General features: G+C 43.0%; 1 protein-coding gene and 1 long non-coding RNA gene across 2 annotated transcripts; one reads left to right on the plus strand and one right to left on the minus strand.

Annotated features, from left to right (window-relative positions):
* The first annotated feature begins 3,557 nt into the window (after positions 1–3,557).
* On the plus strand, positions 3,558–6,556 carry Wfdc13 (WAP four-disulfide core domain 13). The gene is made up of 2 exons (XM_021235914.2): positions 3,558–3,734; positions 5,222–6,556. The coding sequence occupies exons 1-2, from the start codon at positions 3,647–3,649 to the stop codon at positions 5,443–5,445; spliced, it is 312 nt and encodes a 103-aa protein (XP_021091573.2). The 5' UTR covers positions 3,558–3,646; the 3' UTR covers positions 5,446–6,556.
* A 3,549-nt stretch (positions 6,557–10,105) lies between these two features.
* Positions 10,106–14,126, minus strand: LOC110339837. Its single transcript, XR_002381790.2, has 2 exons — positions 13,359–14,126; positions 10,106–10,566 (listed from the first exon to the last, which is right to left on the minus strand). It is a non-coding gene; the product is annotated as an uncharacterized LOC110339837 (long non-coding RNA).
* Between the last annotated feature and the right edge of the window lie 460 nt (positions 14,127–14,586).

A 14,586-nucleotide genomic window follows, 5' to 3' on the forward strand; every position in this document is an offset into this window, starting at 1 on the left:
TAAAGCTTTTGTCATTCTGCGTGGAAATTCATGATCCCACTCCTGATCACCATTTTGTAAAGGGAAGCTTTTTCTTTGTGAGAAGCCTTCCTGCCAGCCTGGTTCTACAGCCACATGAGTCCCAAATAAACACACAGGAGGCTATATTAATTATGAAGCTGTTGGCCTTGCTTGTTTCTTACTGGCTAGCTCTGACTTAAGTAATTACCCCATAATTGTTAATCTAAGTATTTCTCTTACCAGAGAATAGTTCCGGGCTTCCTACCCCCATGGTGTTACATCTTGACTCCCCTGTGTTTCTCCTTCCCAGAGTTCTCCTGGACTCCTAGTCCCTCCTATCTAGATTCCTATTGGCCCAACAGTGCTTTATTGACATAATCACAGGACTTCCCACATCACCAGTCCCAAGTTTGATTTTCCAGAGTATGGAAGTGAGTCTACCGTCTCCAACTCTTTCCCATTCTGTGAGGTTGAAAGTCATTCATTCCACATCAGCCTCCAGTTGAAGGTTTTTCTTCCTGTGCATGGGATGTATGACCAGCTTATTATGGGGCCCCCCTCTTCTCTACAGTTCTACACACACACACACACACACACACACACACACACACGCATGCCTGTACTCTGTACAAAGATTCATATTGTGCAGGGTATACTCCATGTAATATACATACTAGAGGGGTGCCTGTCAAATGGATCAGACACTGAAAATTGTAGAGCTTGTATAGAAGTAGAAGTCTGTCAATCAAGGCTTAGAGATAATCTCTGAACAGTGAGGAGAAATGGGCTTTCAGAAGCAACAATGCTTACTCTTCAGTAAGAGAAGGGGGATAACCCAGAGGCACTGAATCCCAGTAAGATTCAAGGAAGAGGGTGGATAAATTTGAATTCCTTCTGCTGCAAACTTGTACCGTCCCCTCCACACTCGGGTGTGACTTACGTGCAGGCTCTCTCACACAACACAGCTTTCAGAGTGTAGTTTGATCTCTCCCAAATATTCTCTTTCCCAGATTTTTTATGCAAACATTAAAGACAACTATGTAAAGGGTGAACATTTTCATAATGATCTAGAATCACATAGATAGTAAAGGCTGTTCAAATAAGGGGGCCTTGTAGCAACTCCCCTGCAGCCAGCATAGCAATGGTAATGTCAGTGTTTTAGGCAACAGACTGAAGGCAGATTAAGTTACTTGCCACATCTGTGTCAAGGCCTTTGCCAAACAGTAAGCCTCCTTCACAGCCTTTCCTCTCTACCAGCTCTCTACCAAGGAGAACATCAGAGCTCTAGAAGCATGGTGAAGCCAGAGGATGGAAAGATCTTGGGTTCCTGCATCACCAAATGGAGCAAGAGTTACCTCTTGTATAGACTCTCCATCATGATTGCTGTGTTGGTGTGAAGTGAACTTTTCATTGTAATTTGATTGTTATGTGATGGGTGTTCTCTATTAAAACAATCAAGTCTATCCTGGCTAATAGCACAAAAGTTAGGCAGAACCCAAAACCCCTGTTTTAGATCCTCTACTCTATAGTATGGAAAATCCAGTTCAAATGAAGGCCTTTTCCTGGCCATTGTCACTGAGCTCAGATAGGAAACTTCTTAGTGCAGAAGGACACTAGATTGACGACTCATCTCTGTCACAGATGGGTGTGGTTTGGGTCAGCTCTACATCAACATGAGTCACGAGAGTAGTGAAAGTTTCAGGTATGACAGCAAATAATGAATCAACATGACTTTTCATTCCTGTTGCTAGAGCCAAGCCCGCCCTAGCTGCTGTGTACTAGAGCTCAGATCAGTTGCTGTGCTGCACGATTAATGGTCTAATAGGACAAACAGAAAATCCAACAAACACAGTACTTCCATTACAGAGGATGAGGATTAGGTGGTGAGGGAGACCACAGAGGACTCTCAGATCTCCAGTTGGGAGAAGCCAGTAAAGGATTTCTGAAAGAAAGATCCTTTCTCTTTATTATTATTTTTATGGATTTTTACTTTTTTATTTAAATAACATTTTTGTTTATTTTACATACGACCAAAGTTTTCCCTTCCTCCTCTCCTCCCATCCCTCCCCCATTCCAGCCTAACCCCCTCCATTCAGAAAGGGGCAGACCACCCACGGGCTTGAACAAAGCATGGTACCACAAGGTGAGACAGGACCAAGCTCCTCCTCTGTGTCAAGGCTGGGCAAGGTAACCCAGCACAGGAAACAGGTTCCCAAAAGTCAGCTAAGTGCCAGGTCCTGATCTCACTCTTACGAGCCTAACAAAGAGGCCAAGCTATACAACTGTCACACACAGACAGAGGGCCTAGGTCCGTCCCATGCAGGCTCCCTAACTATTGGTCCAGAGTCCATGAGTTCCTACAAACTCAAGTCTTTTTTATTATTATTAATTAAATTTATTAATTAAAAAAAAGAAAGATCTGGGTGTTGGTGGCTCATGCAGCACTCGGGAGGCAGAGGCAGGTGGATCTCCATGACTTCGAGGCCAGCCTTGTCTACAGAGCAAGTGCCAGGACAGGCTCCAAAAGCTACACAGAGAAACCCTGTCTCAAACCACGCCCCCACAAAAAAAAAGAAAGATCCTTCCATTCGAAGCCATAAGAGAGGGCAGCTTTTATCTTTCAATATCAACATGGTGAGGGTGGGAGGCAGAAAGAGAACTAGAGAAGTAATTTTATATTCTTTTGAAGCTAAATCCGTGTCCTTTGAAACTAGATTATCCAAAGTGTTCATTATGACCCAAATGGTAAATACTGAGAAAATAACTTCAAAATATTCAAAAAAGGAATGAGGGGATCACAGTGATCCACTCGAAGATACCAAACACATACAAAAGAAGTCAGTGTTTAAGTTATCAAATAACAGAAAGACAGGAAATGGCAGAAGTCCTCCTATAGTAATCACTTCACACACAAAGATTAAATCTATCAGTTACCAACTGTTAGTAGTCTAGCCCTTGGGAGACAGAGAAAGGCAGATCATGAGTTTAAAGCCAGGCTAGGATATACAGTGAGACCTACTAGAAACATTATAGGCAATGGGAGAATGTGGTATGCTAATTACAGATAAAAATATAAAAGCCGTTTCTTCCCCATTAACAACAAACAAAAAGGAGACGGATAAGTCACCCCGGTACTATCCAGAGAGTCACTTTAAGAACTCAAGCCTCGGGTGATAAATATAACAAGGACATGCAAGACCTCTATAGGGAAAAATTTCAAAAAACAAACAACAACAACAAAAATAAAAAAAAACCTGTAATTAAGACTGGGGAGGTAGATCATGCCTGGCATGCACAAAGCCCTGGGTTCCATTCTTAGACACACACACACACACACACACACACACACACACACACACACACACACACACACACGCACACACTGAGGGAGAGAGGAGGAAAGGGAGAGACAGCGATTTTTCATTTCCACATGAAGAGGATGAAGACATAGCAAATCTAGGAACAGGACCTACCCCTGTAGTGGGCGGGGCTAGGAGGTGTAGGAGATGGTTGGGTTGTGTGTAACAAGCAGAGAGAGGCCAGTCCCAGCGGCCACCTCAGAGCCTCTTCTCCTCTCTTCTCACAGCAGAGTCTGGGAAAGCCTAACCATCCCCGGTCAGGACTTATCACCCATCCTGCCTGCACCATGCCACCGCTGTCACCTTTCCAGCTCCTGCTGGTGTTCAGCCTAGCACTACAGCTGGTGTCTGCAAGTCCCAAGCAATACTTTCTGAGTAGGTGCTGGGCTTGGGCTGCAGGGGAGGGAAGGGGTCCACTCCTGTAGAGAAGAGATAGCTCAGAGGGACATCTAGAGAGTTTCACAATGGATAGGAGAGTGCCACGTTCAAGGAGCCATACTTTATAGTCGGACAACTCCAGACTAGAACCTCTGCCTGCTTGCTCATTGCATGACTCCAACCCCTCTAAAACCAATGGGTATGAGCTTTTCAAATGTAACCTTAAAGAATTTTATTGAGACAGGAGGAAGGAAATGAGCTGGTACATTCAGGCCTGGGGCACTCTTATTAGTCCATGAGACTTCCCACCAAATGTTAATTGCAATAAATGTCGTCAGCCTCATCCTACAGATTACTTTTGCTGTCCCTGGCTCCATCATGAACAGACAGGAAAATGAAATAGGTAGAAATCAAGGTTCGGCCGGGCGTTGGTGGCACACGCCTTTAATCCCAGCACTCGGGAGGCAGAGGCAGGCAGATCTCTGTGAGTTCGAGGCCAGGCTGGACCGACAGCCTCCAAAACAATTCAGAGAAACCCTGTCTCGTAAAACCAAAAAAGAAAGAAAGAAAGAAAGAAATCAAGGTTCAATCTTGGAGGATATGTAGGAAGGAAGGGAAGGGAAACCTTGCATTTTTTTGTTTTGTAAAATTAAGAGGCACTGTACAATTACCAGTGACTAGCATTCACAGAAGAGTACAGACTAGAGTCTGTCTCATTGGCCACTACTGCCCAGCTTAACCTAGCAAGGGCGGTAATGACTATGGGCTGATACGCAGTGGGAAGAGAGACATTATTGTCTGTGCATTCTTCTATATTTGGGCCTCAGTGAAAGAATACGACTTATAGCACATGTTTTGGGGGAGACTCAGTTCTGTTTGCAGAGCTTCTGAGAGGAAAAAGAGAGCCCAATCTTGAAATTCTGAAGCCCATTCTGAAATTCCCACACGTCTCACCACAAAAAAATAAAAAGCCGCTCTGAGAATTCAATTGTGAGTTGGGTCCCAGTTCTCTGACCCAGTACTTGCAGCTTGTTGGGTTCATGGTTATACCAAACTTACCTTCTGCCTAATCTTCCTCCAAACAAATAGCCTATGTTTGGTTGACTCTAGGATAAATCGTTAAGGAGAGTTTGAAAGACTTTCTCAAGACTACACAATAAGTTCGTATGGATTAGGTGTGCAATAGCGCTTTTCTTTTGTTTTGTTTTAGCTTACTACATATACATCCGCATTCATGTCCTTGAAATGGAGCCTACCAGGGTTTATAGGGGTTCTGCATCTGGTCTGTAGGAATCATAAATGTACAATGAGTTCAGGGTTCCACCAAATATTCTTGGGTCAGACATCTATCCTTAGTTCACTGAACTGAGCTCAGAGGAAGACAGAGCTAGAGGCAAAACCTGCTTCCATCCCTAGAGAACACAAAGTAGACAAGGTTGCTGCTGCCTGTTCTTTGGACCACTCTGACCTAGTCTCCATTGCAGAGTATATCTTGGAACCTCCACCCTGCAAATCAGAGCCTGAGAACTGCAGCAGATTCTGTACCCAGCAGGAGGAATGTCCAGAAAACCTTCAGTGCTGCTCTGCCTACTGTGGGATAGTCTGTGCCTCAAACAAAGTCCCAATGCAAACACGTAAGGGTATCCTCTCCCAGCCCTGGCACCAGAGCTGCTGGCAGAGGCCAACAGCAGAGCCTCTTTTCCTTTAATCTTATTGCTGTTGTTATTGCCATATTCCCAATATTGTCTGTCTTTACCAAGGATGATTTCCACAAAACTCCTAATTAAAAGAACCCTCAGGTTCCACAAGACTTCTCTCCCACCATAGTATCTGTGACTCTCTCCCCCTGCCTCTCTGAACACACTCCTGTCCCCCTGCCTCTCTGAACACACTCCTGTCCCCCTGCCTTTCTGAACACACTCCTGTCCCCCTGCCTCTCTGAACACACTCTCAGTTGCCTCTTCCTCTATGCTGGGACCTCCCTTGTCCCAGAATCTACCTTTATCCCAGCAGCTGCCTGGAATGATGTATCTATCTGGGCAAAGATGTGCCCCCAAATCACCAGCATTATCACAAGGCCAGAAGAGCCTTCTTCATGGCCAGATTGCCTGGTCCTCCATTCTTCGCTTCACTGGTCTGTATTTGAACTCATTCCCTGGGAGCAGAGCATGGTCTACATCATAAAGAAGCAGAGTCGTGTCCTAGGGGGATGGCAAGATGCCCAGACCTGAGGCTTTGCCAAGGGACAAACTGTCCAGCCTTCAGTGGCTGAGCAAGCACACTGACCCTTCACGCTCTGGGAGTCACGGGTTAACTCACTGTGCCTCTCTGCGACGGCCTGCTCATGAGAAGGGGGAGTGAGAGAGAAAGAGGCCACCCGTGCCTTAGAACATTGTGGGGACAACACGACCTGAACGGATGGAAGGACACAGTCACGGAAGAGACCCTGCACCATGAGAAGAGTGCACAGGAGGCCGCCCTTTTCCTTTCCGGGCTCTAGGTGTTTACTCTTTGAGAAGGGGGGGGTCACTTTTATAATCTCCCTGAGATTACAGAAAGTGGTAAATAAAATGGAGTTCCCTGTCACTCCACCACCAAAACAAAAATGATATTTACCATTTGTGGCTTTTGTTCAGACCCCCCTCCTCCCCCCCCCTCTCTTAATGTAGGAGCTGTGCTGAGGAAAAGACTCAGTGGTTAAGATGGCTGGCTGTCATAAGAACCACGATTTGGATCCCAGTACCTCACAAAAGTCTCTAACTCCAGCTCTAAGGGATCCAACACCCTCTTCTGGTCTCTTCAGACACCTGCACACACAGGGGTGCATGGATGTATATGTGTGTATAAGCACACACATATACATAAAACAATAAAATGGATTTTAAAAATTTAAATGTAAGAGTTAATGGTCTGTTGGTAGTCTGATGTCCCCAGAGTTTTCAAATAAGAATAGTGCTACCTTGACTCCAAGTGCTCTCACTGATCTCATAGAGAATGTTCTATGAAAGCAGGTGAGGCTAGCACAACGCAACAGGTGTGTGAACACTGCTTTACCCTTTCACCACCCCTGCCTGATGCCTCGGTGTTATTAGTATTTATTGGTTGATTAATTTTGGGGTTTTTGTGTTTGTTTTTGTTTTTGAGGCAGGATTTCACTACATAGCTCAGGCTGTCCTGGAACTCACTATGTAGACCAGGCTAGCCTTGAACTCACCTACCTGCCTCTGCCTCCTGAGTGCTGGGATTAGAGGTACCTTGCCACTATGCCCAGCTTTGATATCTATTTAATGATGGTTAATTATATACCATCATGACAGGGACTTTCACAGGGCCTGATAGTATAGAAGAATTTTTTACATTTACTACATTAGTATTTAGTTCTAAACTGTGCAAGACATAAAATCCCAGTCTTGTCTTAATCAGTTTGAAAGGATTTATATGCACGTTTGCCTTTTGGTGAATGTGAAGACTGAAGATCCACGGGTATCAAAATAAGTAAAGTCATGCCTAGAAAGACAGACTGGTAAGGCGATGGGGAGGTGACTCACTGGGTAAGAGAGCATGCTATACAAGCAAGAATATCTGAGTTTGAATCCTCAATACCCAAGTGAAAACTGAGCATGACTGTGTGTATTTAGAAGCCCAGTGTTGGGAGGCCAAGTCAGACAGATAGATCTTAGAGGTCGTGGACCACCCAGCCTAGCCAAAAAATGGAGCTTCACATTCAGTGAGAGATTCTGCCTCAAAAATAAGGTGAAGAGGTATAGAGGAAGACACCAGTGTCTTTTCTGAGCTCTACGTGGGTATGCATTGGTTCACATACATGTGTGCATAAACTATACACCACATATATACACACATATACAGACATACAATAACATGCTGATTAAATCGTGATATGGCTAAAAATGTTAAGTGTCACTTATACATGCAAAATGTTTCAAATAGGTTTACTCTTCAAAACAACAGGAGAGGAATTAAGGACCCATAGTGTAACACAGATGGGTGTGTTATGGCTGTAGAATCCATTTTTCATTTTCATGCATCTTATTTTATTATTTATTTTAATCATAATTTGAAAATACAGGTGCATGAGTCTTCTTTGGAGTTAGGAAAAACAGTCAAGATCTCAACAAGAGCACTGCCTGCTCTGGATGCTTTAAGTGTATGCTCAGCAGCTGTCACACAAGGAATTAACTGCAGAGTGCTTCATAGTATCAGGAATTCCATAGCCCAGATGGGGATGTCCCCTCTGATGGAGATGGGCAGTATATGGACATGCCTTGAAGAATAGATGAGATCTTCTTTCAAAGATTAACTTCAGGGGATCAGCCCACCAGGAAACAAAACCCTGATGGGTGGCTAGGCAAGCCCTGAGAGCCTCAGCCCCAGAATTTTTCTTGGCAGGCCAATCCCCTGAAGTCAATTGCCATCTGCTGCTTCTCAATGGCACAGCCCTCTCATGGCCACTGGCACAGCCCCCTCTGCTCACCACAAACCTTTTCTCCAGATTGAGTCCAGCCTTTCGCAAGTATCACAAGACTGTGCCTTGATTCTGTACTAAGATGACTCACTTCAACAGACAGAAGGAATAACAAAAGGAGATTGACCTGTTGACTATAGTGACCGATCCTTGTGAAGGTGACGTGGGACTGTTGTCAAGTAGTTAGACAAGAGTTAGGTCTAGAACAATGGACTTTTGAGGGCACTCAGTCTGGTGCAGTGCCACAGCAACCCATACAAGACCGCAAATGAGATAGCATATTTCACATGCCTGAGAAGTAAGAGATTTAGAATATTCTGTCAGGTTAAAAAAAAAGAGGAAATATGTATGGTTTTTTGAAAAGTCCTTAACACTTGCCACAACTTTCTGATGAGGCCATAATATTCTCCTTATTGTAGTATACACACTTAGAAATGTCATTCACTCTCATATATGTGATAACATTTATTCTATTCCTTTATGTCTCTTATTGTTGTACATAGAGATGATTTTTAAGATAATGCTTAAAATACATTATTTTTAAGTAGTTGGGACTTAATTAATAGTTGGGACTTAACCCAGGGCCTCACAATTGCTGGACAAGTATCCTACCACTGAGCTACAAAGCCCCCAACCCTGATTAGGATGCGTTGTGTGGGTATTTAAATCCTTATACAACCAAAGTCTGAGCAGCACACAGTAATTATATGCTTCTTGAAGGTCAGCAAGACAGCAGAAGCTGAGCTAATGCAAACTGGCTCTAGATGAGCTTGGAAGCAAGCTGAGGATGGGGTCTGGTTTTGTTTCCTCCTTCAAGGAATCAATTCCAAGCTCCTGCACATGTTAGACAAGTGTTCTACCACTGAACTATATCTCCAGTCCTCTTGTCCTCTTTTGGTCTCTGTGTTCCTCATTCTTTTGGGGCCAGTGGTCTCTCAAGGCATGGCTGCTCAGGGAAAAATTCAGAAGTCAAAGGAATATACACAATATCATGGTTTTCTAGTTTGGGAACACCCCTTGGCCAAACAAAGCAAGAAACAAGAGCAAATCAGAAATCTAAGGTATGCAAAAAAGGACAGCCTGACCATTTGAAGACCATTGGAAGAACATATGTACTGTGGTATAGGTTTAATAAGGCTTTACAAGAGAGAGATGAACTTTAGTACTACAAAAGAATGATGTTCCTAAAGTGTTTACCAACTGCATTTCCAAGCAGAAAAGTGCTTCCTATAGACAGGGCTTTGACATATTGATATATGGTTAGTGCTTATGACTATACTAGAAACAATGAACAAAGATCAAAAAGGTAGAGACTGAGCAGGAAGATAAGGAAGGCTACACTTCAGGTACCACATCTTTTTTTTTGTTTTGTTTTGTTTTGTTTTGTTTTGTTTTTTTGAGACAGGGTTTCCCTGTGGCTTTGGAGGCTGTCCTGGAACTCACTCGGTAGACCAGGCTGGTCTTGAACTCACAGTGATCCGCCTGCCTCTGCCTCCCGAGTGCTGGGATTAAAGGCAGGCACCACATCTTTGAATAATACAGAAGGGAGTTTGAATGAGTGTTCTCTGCTGAGAGGTAGGTGGATGCGAATATACAAAAGGAAGTGGGAGCCCAGGATTTGGACAGTGGCTCAGTGGTGGAGGGAGAAATGGAGATTAAAAGATAGAGCCCATGGGAAAACAGTGAATGTGGTAAAAAATAATAATAATGATGATGATAATGGTGATAATGTCAGAAGCCACCATAACTGGAGTCTGGGACTCTTCTGATGAGGACTTTTACTAACTCCCTCTGTATTTGGTCAATCCATTTTTACTACAATGAACCTCCCGCATTAATTCAACCAAAATGAAATGACTTACTGAATGTGTGTAACACTACATCATCAATTTTCCTGGATCTTTTATTTATACATGTCCTATCCAGGACTTAGTCTCCATCATTGTGTGAGTCAATCATTATAATAAATTAGTACTATAATATGTAAATAATGTATACATTAGATATATACTTGATTTTTTCCTATGGAGAGGCCTGACCAATACAGGTCATTTCCCAACTTCTGTTGTGGGTTGTGCACATAGTGACTCAACCACGGCAGCTTCCTTAGATTGCACAGGGGAAGGTGAGAGGGCCCTTTAGGAAGAGATGCCCAGAAACACATGCAAGATAAGTGATGCAATTAAATGTGTCATGCTTGCTGGACGCCATCTAAGAATGCTCCCCCGAAGGACAGATTTACTTATGGCACACCCAAAGTGTGCTAAAATTCACTGGGTCCTGAGAGCTCTCCTTGATGTTCCCATCTTCGTTCGATCCATCACCATGTACAGTGGGCACAAGAGCCTAGGAAATGGATTCAGAAATTATTGTGAGGAGATGGGGATAAAATGCAGTGTTTTCAGATCCATAAAGCTGTAACGTGAGCAATACAAAATTAAAAAAATTCAAGCAGGATAACAGCAAGATACAATAAGAGACTCAGAAGACTAAGGAAGGTTCTTGGAGAACACTGCAAACAGTTGGCCCAGGATGCTCTCTTCAAGTCAAATCAAGTCCCCCTTCGTGGGCCATCACAACAGGTTCTTACTTTCAATGTCTTTACCCACACCTCTTATAACTGGGGCCTGGGTGCTTCTCAACCTCTAGACCTGTACATACTGGAAGGTTTGACAGTGCCGAGACAGATGCCCTCGAGTGTCACCGTAACACTGCTCCCTTGGGTCCTCTGTATGGGAGTTTGAGGCAGCATCTGATGCTGTAAGCACAAAGTAACACCTCCAGAGTTGTGTAGAGCCACGTCCGACTTCTTTCAGTTAAGCCTAAGGAACTGAGGAGTGAACCCTGAGATTCTCTACAGATGAGGTATGAAAGTACCGACAAAGACTGGAGATGAAAAGCAGGCAACTAGTAGCTTGTTGGATTTACAAAATGTTTCCTATAATATCCAGAACAAGATAAGGAGAACTGTGGGCTGATTATATGTATGTGCACATGTGTGTGCATAAGTGTGCTCACACATACAGAGGCCCTCAGTCCACACTAGGAGCCTTCCTTTATTTTCGCCTTACTTTTTAAAGCATGATCTCTCGGAAAACATGGGTTTGTGGCTTTGTCAGAGTGGCTAGCCGCCAAGTCCCCATAATCCACCTGTCCCCCTCCCTTCTATCCGCCAACACTATGGTTACAGACACGCTGTGCCTGTCTTTTTCCTGGGTGCTGGGGTTCTGAATCCAAGTCCTCATGCTTACACAGCAAGCATTTTGCCCACTGAACCATCTCCATAGTTCCTTAATATTCCCACTGTTGTTGTCTCTATTTAACACAACACTAGAAGTTTTGGCCAAGGCGATTAAGCAAAAGAAATAAATAAAGGGCATTCGAGTTGGAAAATGAGACTAATTAGCCTTATTTACAGATAGCATGATCACACACATAGAGAACCTAAAGAGTCCATAAAACTATATCAAATAAACAAGTTCCAAAAACAAATTGCACAATACCAGTTGGGTATATGAAAAAATCTTAGCAACATTCCAGTAATAAACTGCCAGAAAAAAACGAGAAAGCAATCATTTTTACAATAGCAACAAAAAAAATAGAATACTTGTGAATAACTTTAGCCAGAGTTGAAATGTCTCTACAGTGAAAACTGGAATACATAGATGAAATAAATTGAAGAGGATACAAAAGGCCACATGTTTACAAATTCAAACCAACATTGTTTAAATTCTCCTACTTCCAAAATGATCACCAGATTGACTGCAACCCTTATCAAAAAAACCAATGACAATCCTTACAAAAATGAAAAACAGCACAAAAACTGGTATGATGCACCAAAGACCCCAAATAACCAGGACAATATTGAGGGGGGAAAAAAGAAAAAGACCAGAGGCTGACTATAAACTACCCCACAAAGCCTCAGCAAGCAAAGCAGCAGGGAACCGACATAAATGTACACTAGGAAATACAGAACAAGAACCCAGATTTAAAGCCATCCATTTATAACCAGCTGATTTCATTCATCCATTCATTCACTGTGTTGTATGAGTGCACATGCACACATACATGTGCAGAGGTCAGAGGACAAGAGTCTCTCTCTTTCCACCATATGTGTCTCAGGAACCACACTCAGGTCGCCAGGCTAAAAGGAACGCATGGGATTACGTCAGACGTCAAAGCTTCTTCACGCAAGAAAATAAACAGAGAGACTGAAGAGACCACTGAGTATGTAAAATACATGCTACACACATGAGGAAGTACTTCACTTTGATGCAGAATTCACATTACAAGTGGTAGTGATGGTTTGTGTTCCCTGCCCTGGGGTGCAGAGATAGATGTGAGCTCCTGAGGCTCCGTGGCCAGCTAGCCTGGCTGACTTGGCAACTTCCAAGCCAACGAGAGGTCCCTCCATACACTCATCTCAAAACTTTACAAAAGGGATGTGCAAGCCGGGCGATGGTGGCGCACACCTTTAATCCCAGCACTCAGGAGGCAGAGGCAGGCGGATCTCTGTGAGTTCAAGACCAGCCTGGTCTACAGAGTGAGCTCTAGGACAGCCTCCAAAGCCACAGAGAACCCTGTCTCAAAAAAACAAAAGCAAAGGGGGAATGTGCAGTGTCTGAAGAACACACCCCAGGTTATCCTCTAAGCTATACACACACATATGTGAACACACAAACGAGTTAATAATCGACAGAGTGAAGAGAAAAACGATAGGAGAGAAACATTTCCAAGATATGTCTCCGGCAATGGTTTAATACCCAAAATATATAAGGAAATCAAACAATAGTAAAACCCACAAATAATCAGATTTTAAAATGGACCAAGCCTACAGGATAAGCATTTCTCAAAAATCAGGCCTCCATATGACCAAGAGGCATGTGAGAAATGCTCATGGCCACTCATCACAGGAGAAAATGACAATCAAAATTACAATGAGACGTCACTACATCCCAGGGAGAAATGTTGGTGAGTGTGTAGAAAAAGGGGAAGTCGTGTACTTTTGAATAAAACATAAATTAATACAGCCATTATGGGAAAATGCATGGGGATTCCTCAAAACTTTACAAACAAAACCATCATATGGTCCAGCAATTCTAATATTAGGCATATATTCAAAGTATGTTAAAGGATACCTGCACTGCCGTATTTATTGTAGTAGTATTCATGAGAGCCAAGAGATGGAATCCGTCTAGACATCTGTCAACTGATAAAAGGACAAACAAATTTTGGCTTACATATGCAACTGAATACTATTTGATCATGAAAACTAAGCAAATCCTATCATTTGCAATAATATTAATGAGCCTGGAGGGTGATGTGCTTAGTGGAAATGAACTGTACACAGGAAGATAAATACATTTTATAATCCTGCTTATATAATGTATCCAAAATAATCAAAGTCATTGAATTCTCAGTAGAATGGTGTTTAGTCGGGTCTGGTGAAAGGAAAATGGGGACTTTTTAAATAAAATGCATCAAGTTTCAGTCAAACAAGATAAAGACCTAAATCTGGTGTGTAAAATTGTATCTATTGTCAACAGTGGGGTATTACACATAAAAATATGCTGATAGATAGGCCTCATGCACATGTATAGAGAGGTACGTGCAGTGTATGTATGCGTGTGCACAAACTATATATGTGCACATGGAGGACAGAGGTCAACATCAGGTATGTTCATCAATCACCCCACCTTATTTTTTGAGTCAGGGTCTCTCATTAAAGCTGGAACTCATCACTTCAGCCAGACTGGTTGCCAGTGAACCCCCAAACTACCTGTCTTGTCCCCACAGCTGGAGTTTCAGGCACAGAGGCAGCGATGCTTGGTTTTACATAGACACTGGGTAGCAGAGCTCGGAGTGCTCATGTTTGTACAGTATCCACTCCAACCACTGAGCTGACACTAAGGACTCTTCACACAATAAAATAAAATTTTTAAAAAGAAGAGAACTTTGAAAGGTTAAAGCAAAGTTTAAAACATTTGAAAATCAAAACAGTAAGTTAGTGAAAATCTGTCAAAACAGAAACATCGGTTTGCAGAAATGTCTAATTCGATCCACAAGGAACAAACTATTTCAGCTTCATGTGAAATGTTCCAGAGACTAGGGGTAACTACTTCTCAGTTCAGCAGACATGTAATGACAGAGCATCATATGTTCAAATACAATAAAGACAGTGAGAGAATTACCTGCAGATCAAACTCATGAACACACAAAAGTCTTCCATGTCACACTGGCACAAAGTTTAGTACTGCACAGAAAGAGTGCAGATCCATCTGGGTGGTGGTGGCACATCTGGATGATGGTGGCACACGCCTTTAATCACAGCACTTTGGAAGCAAAGGCAGGAGGTTCTTAGTGAGT

Source organism: Mesocricetus auratus, unplaced genomic scaffold, assembly GCF_017639785.1.
Source record: "Mesocricetus auratus isolate SY011 unplaced genomic scaffold, BCM_Maur_2.0 Super-Scaffold_100028, whole genome shotgun sequence".
In the NCBI taxonomy this organism is placed as follows: Eukaryota; Metazoa; Chordata; class Mammalia; order Rodentia; family Cricetidae; genus Mesocricetus; species Mesocricetus auratus.

What these genes read in the sequence shown, in the direction of transcription:
- Wfdc13 (XM_021235914.2), top strand. Translation starts at nt 3,647, where the DNA reads ATGCCACCGCTGTCACCTTTCCAGCTCCTGCTGGTGTTCAGCCTAGCA. An exon ending in TCCCAAGCAATACTTTCTGA is followed by an intron (nt 3,735 to 5,221) that starts GTAGGTGCTGGG and finishes TCTCCATTGCAG; the next exon opens with AGTATATCTTGGAACCTCCA.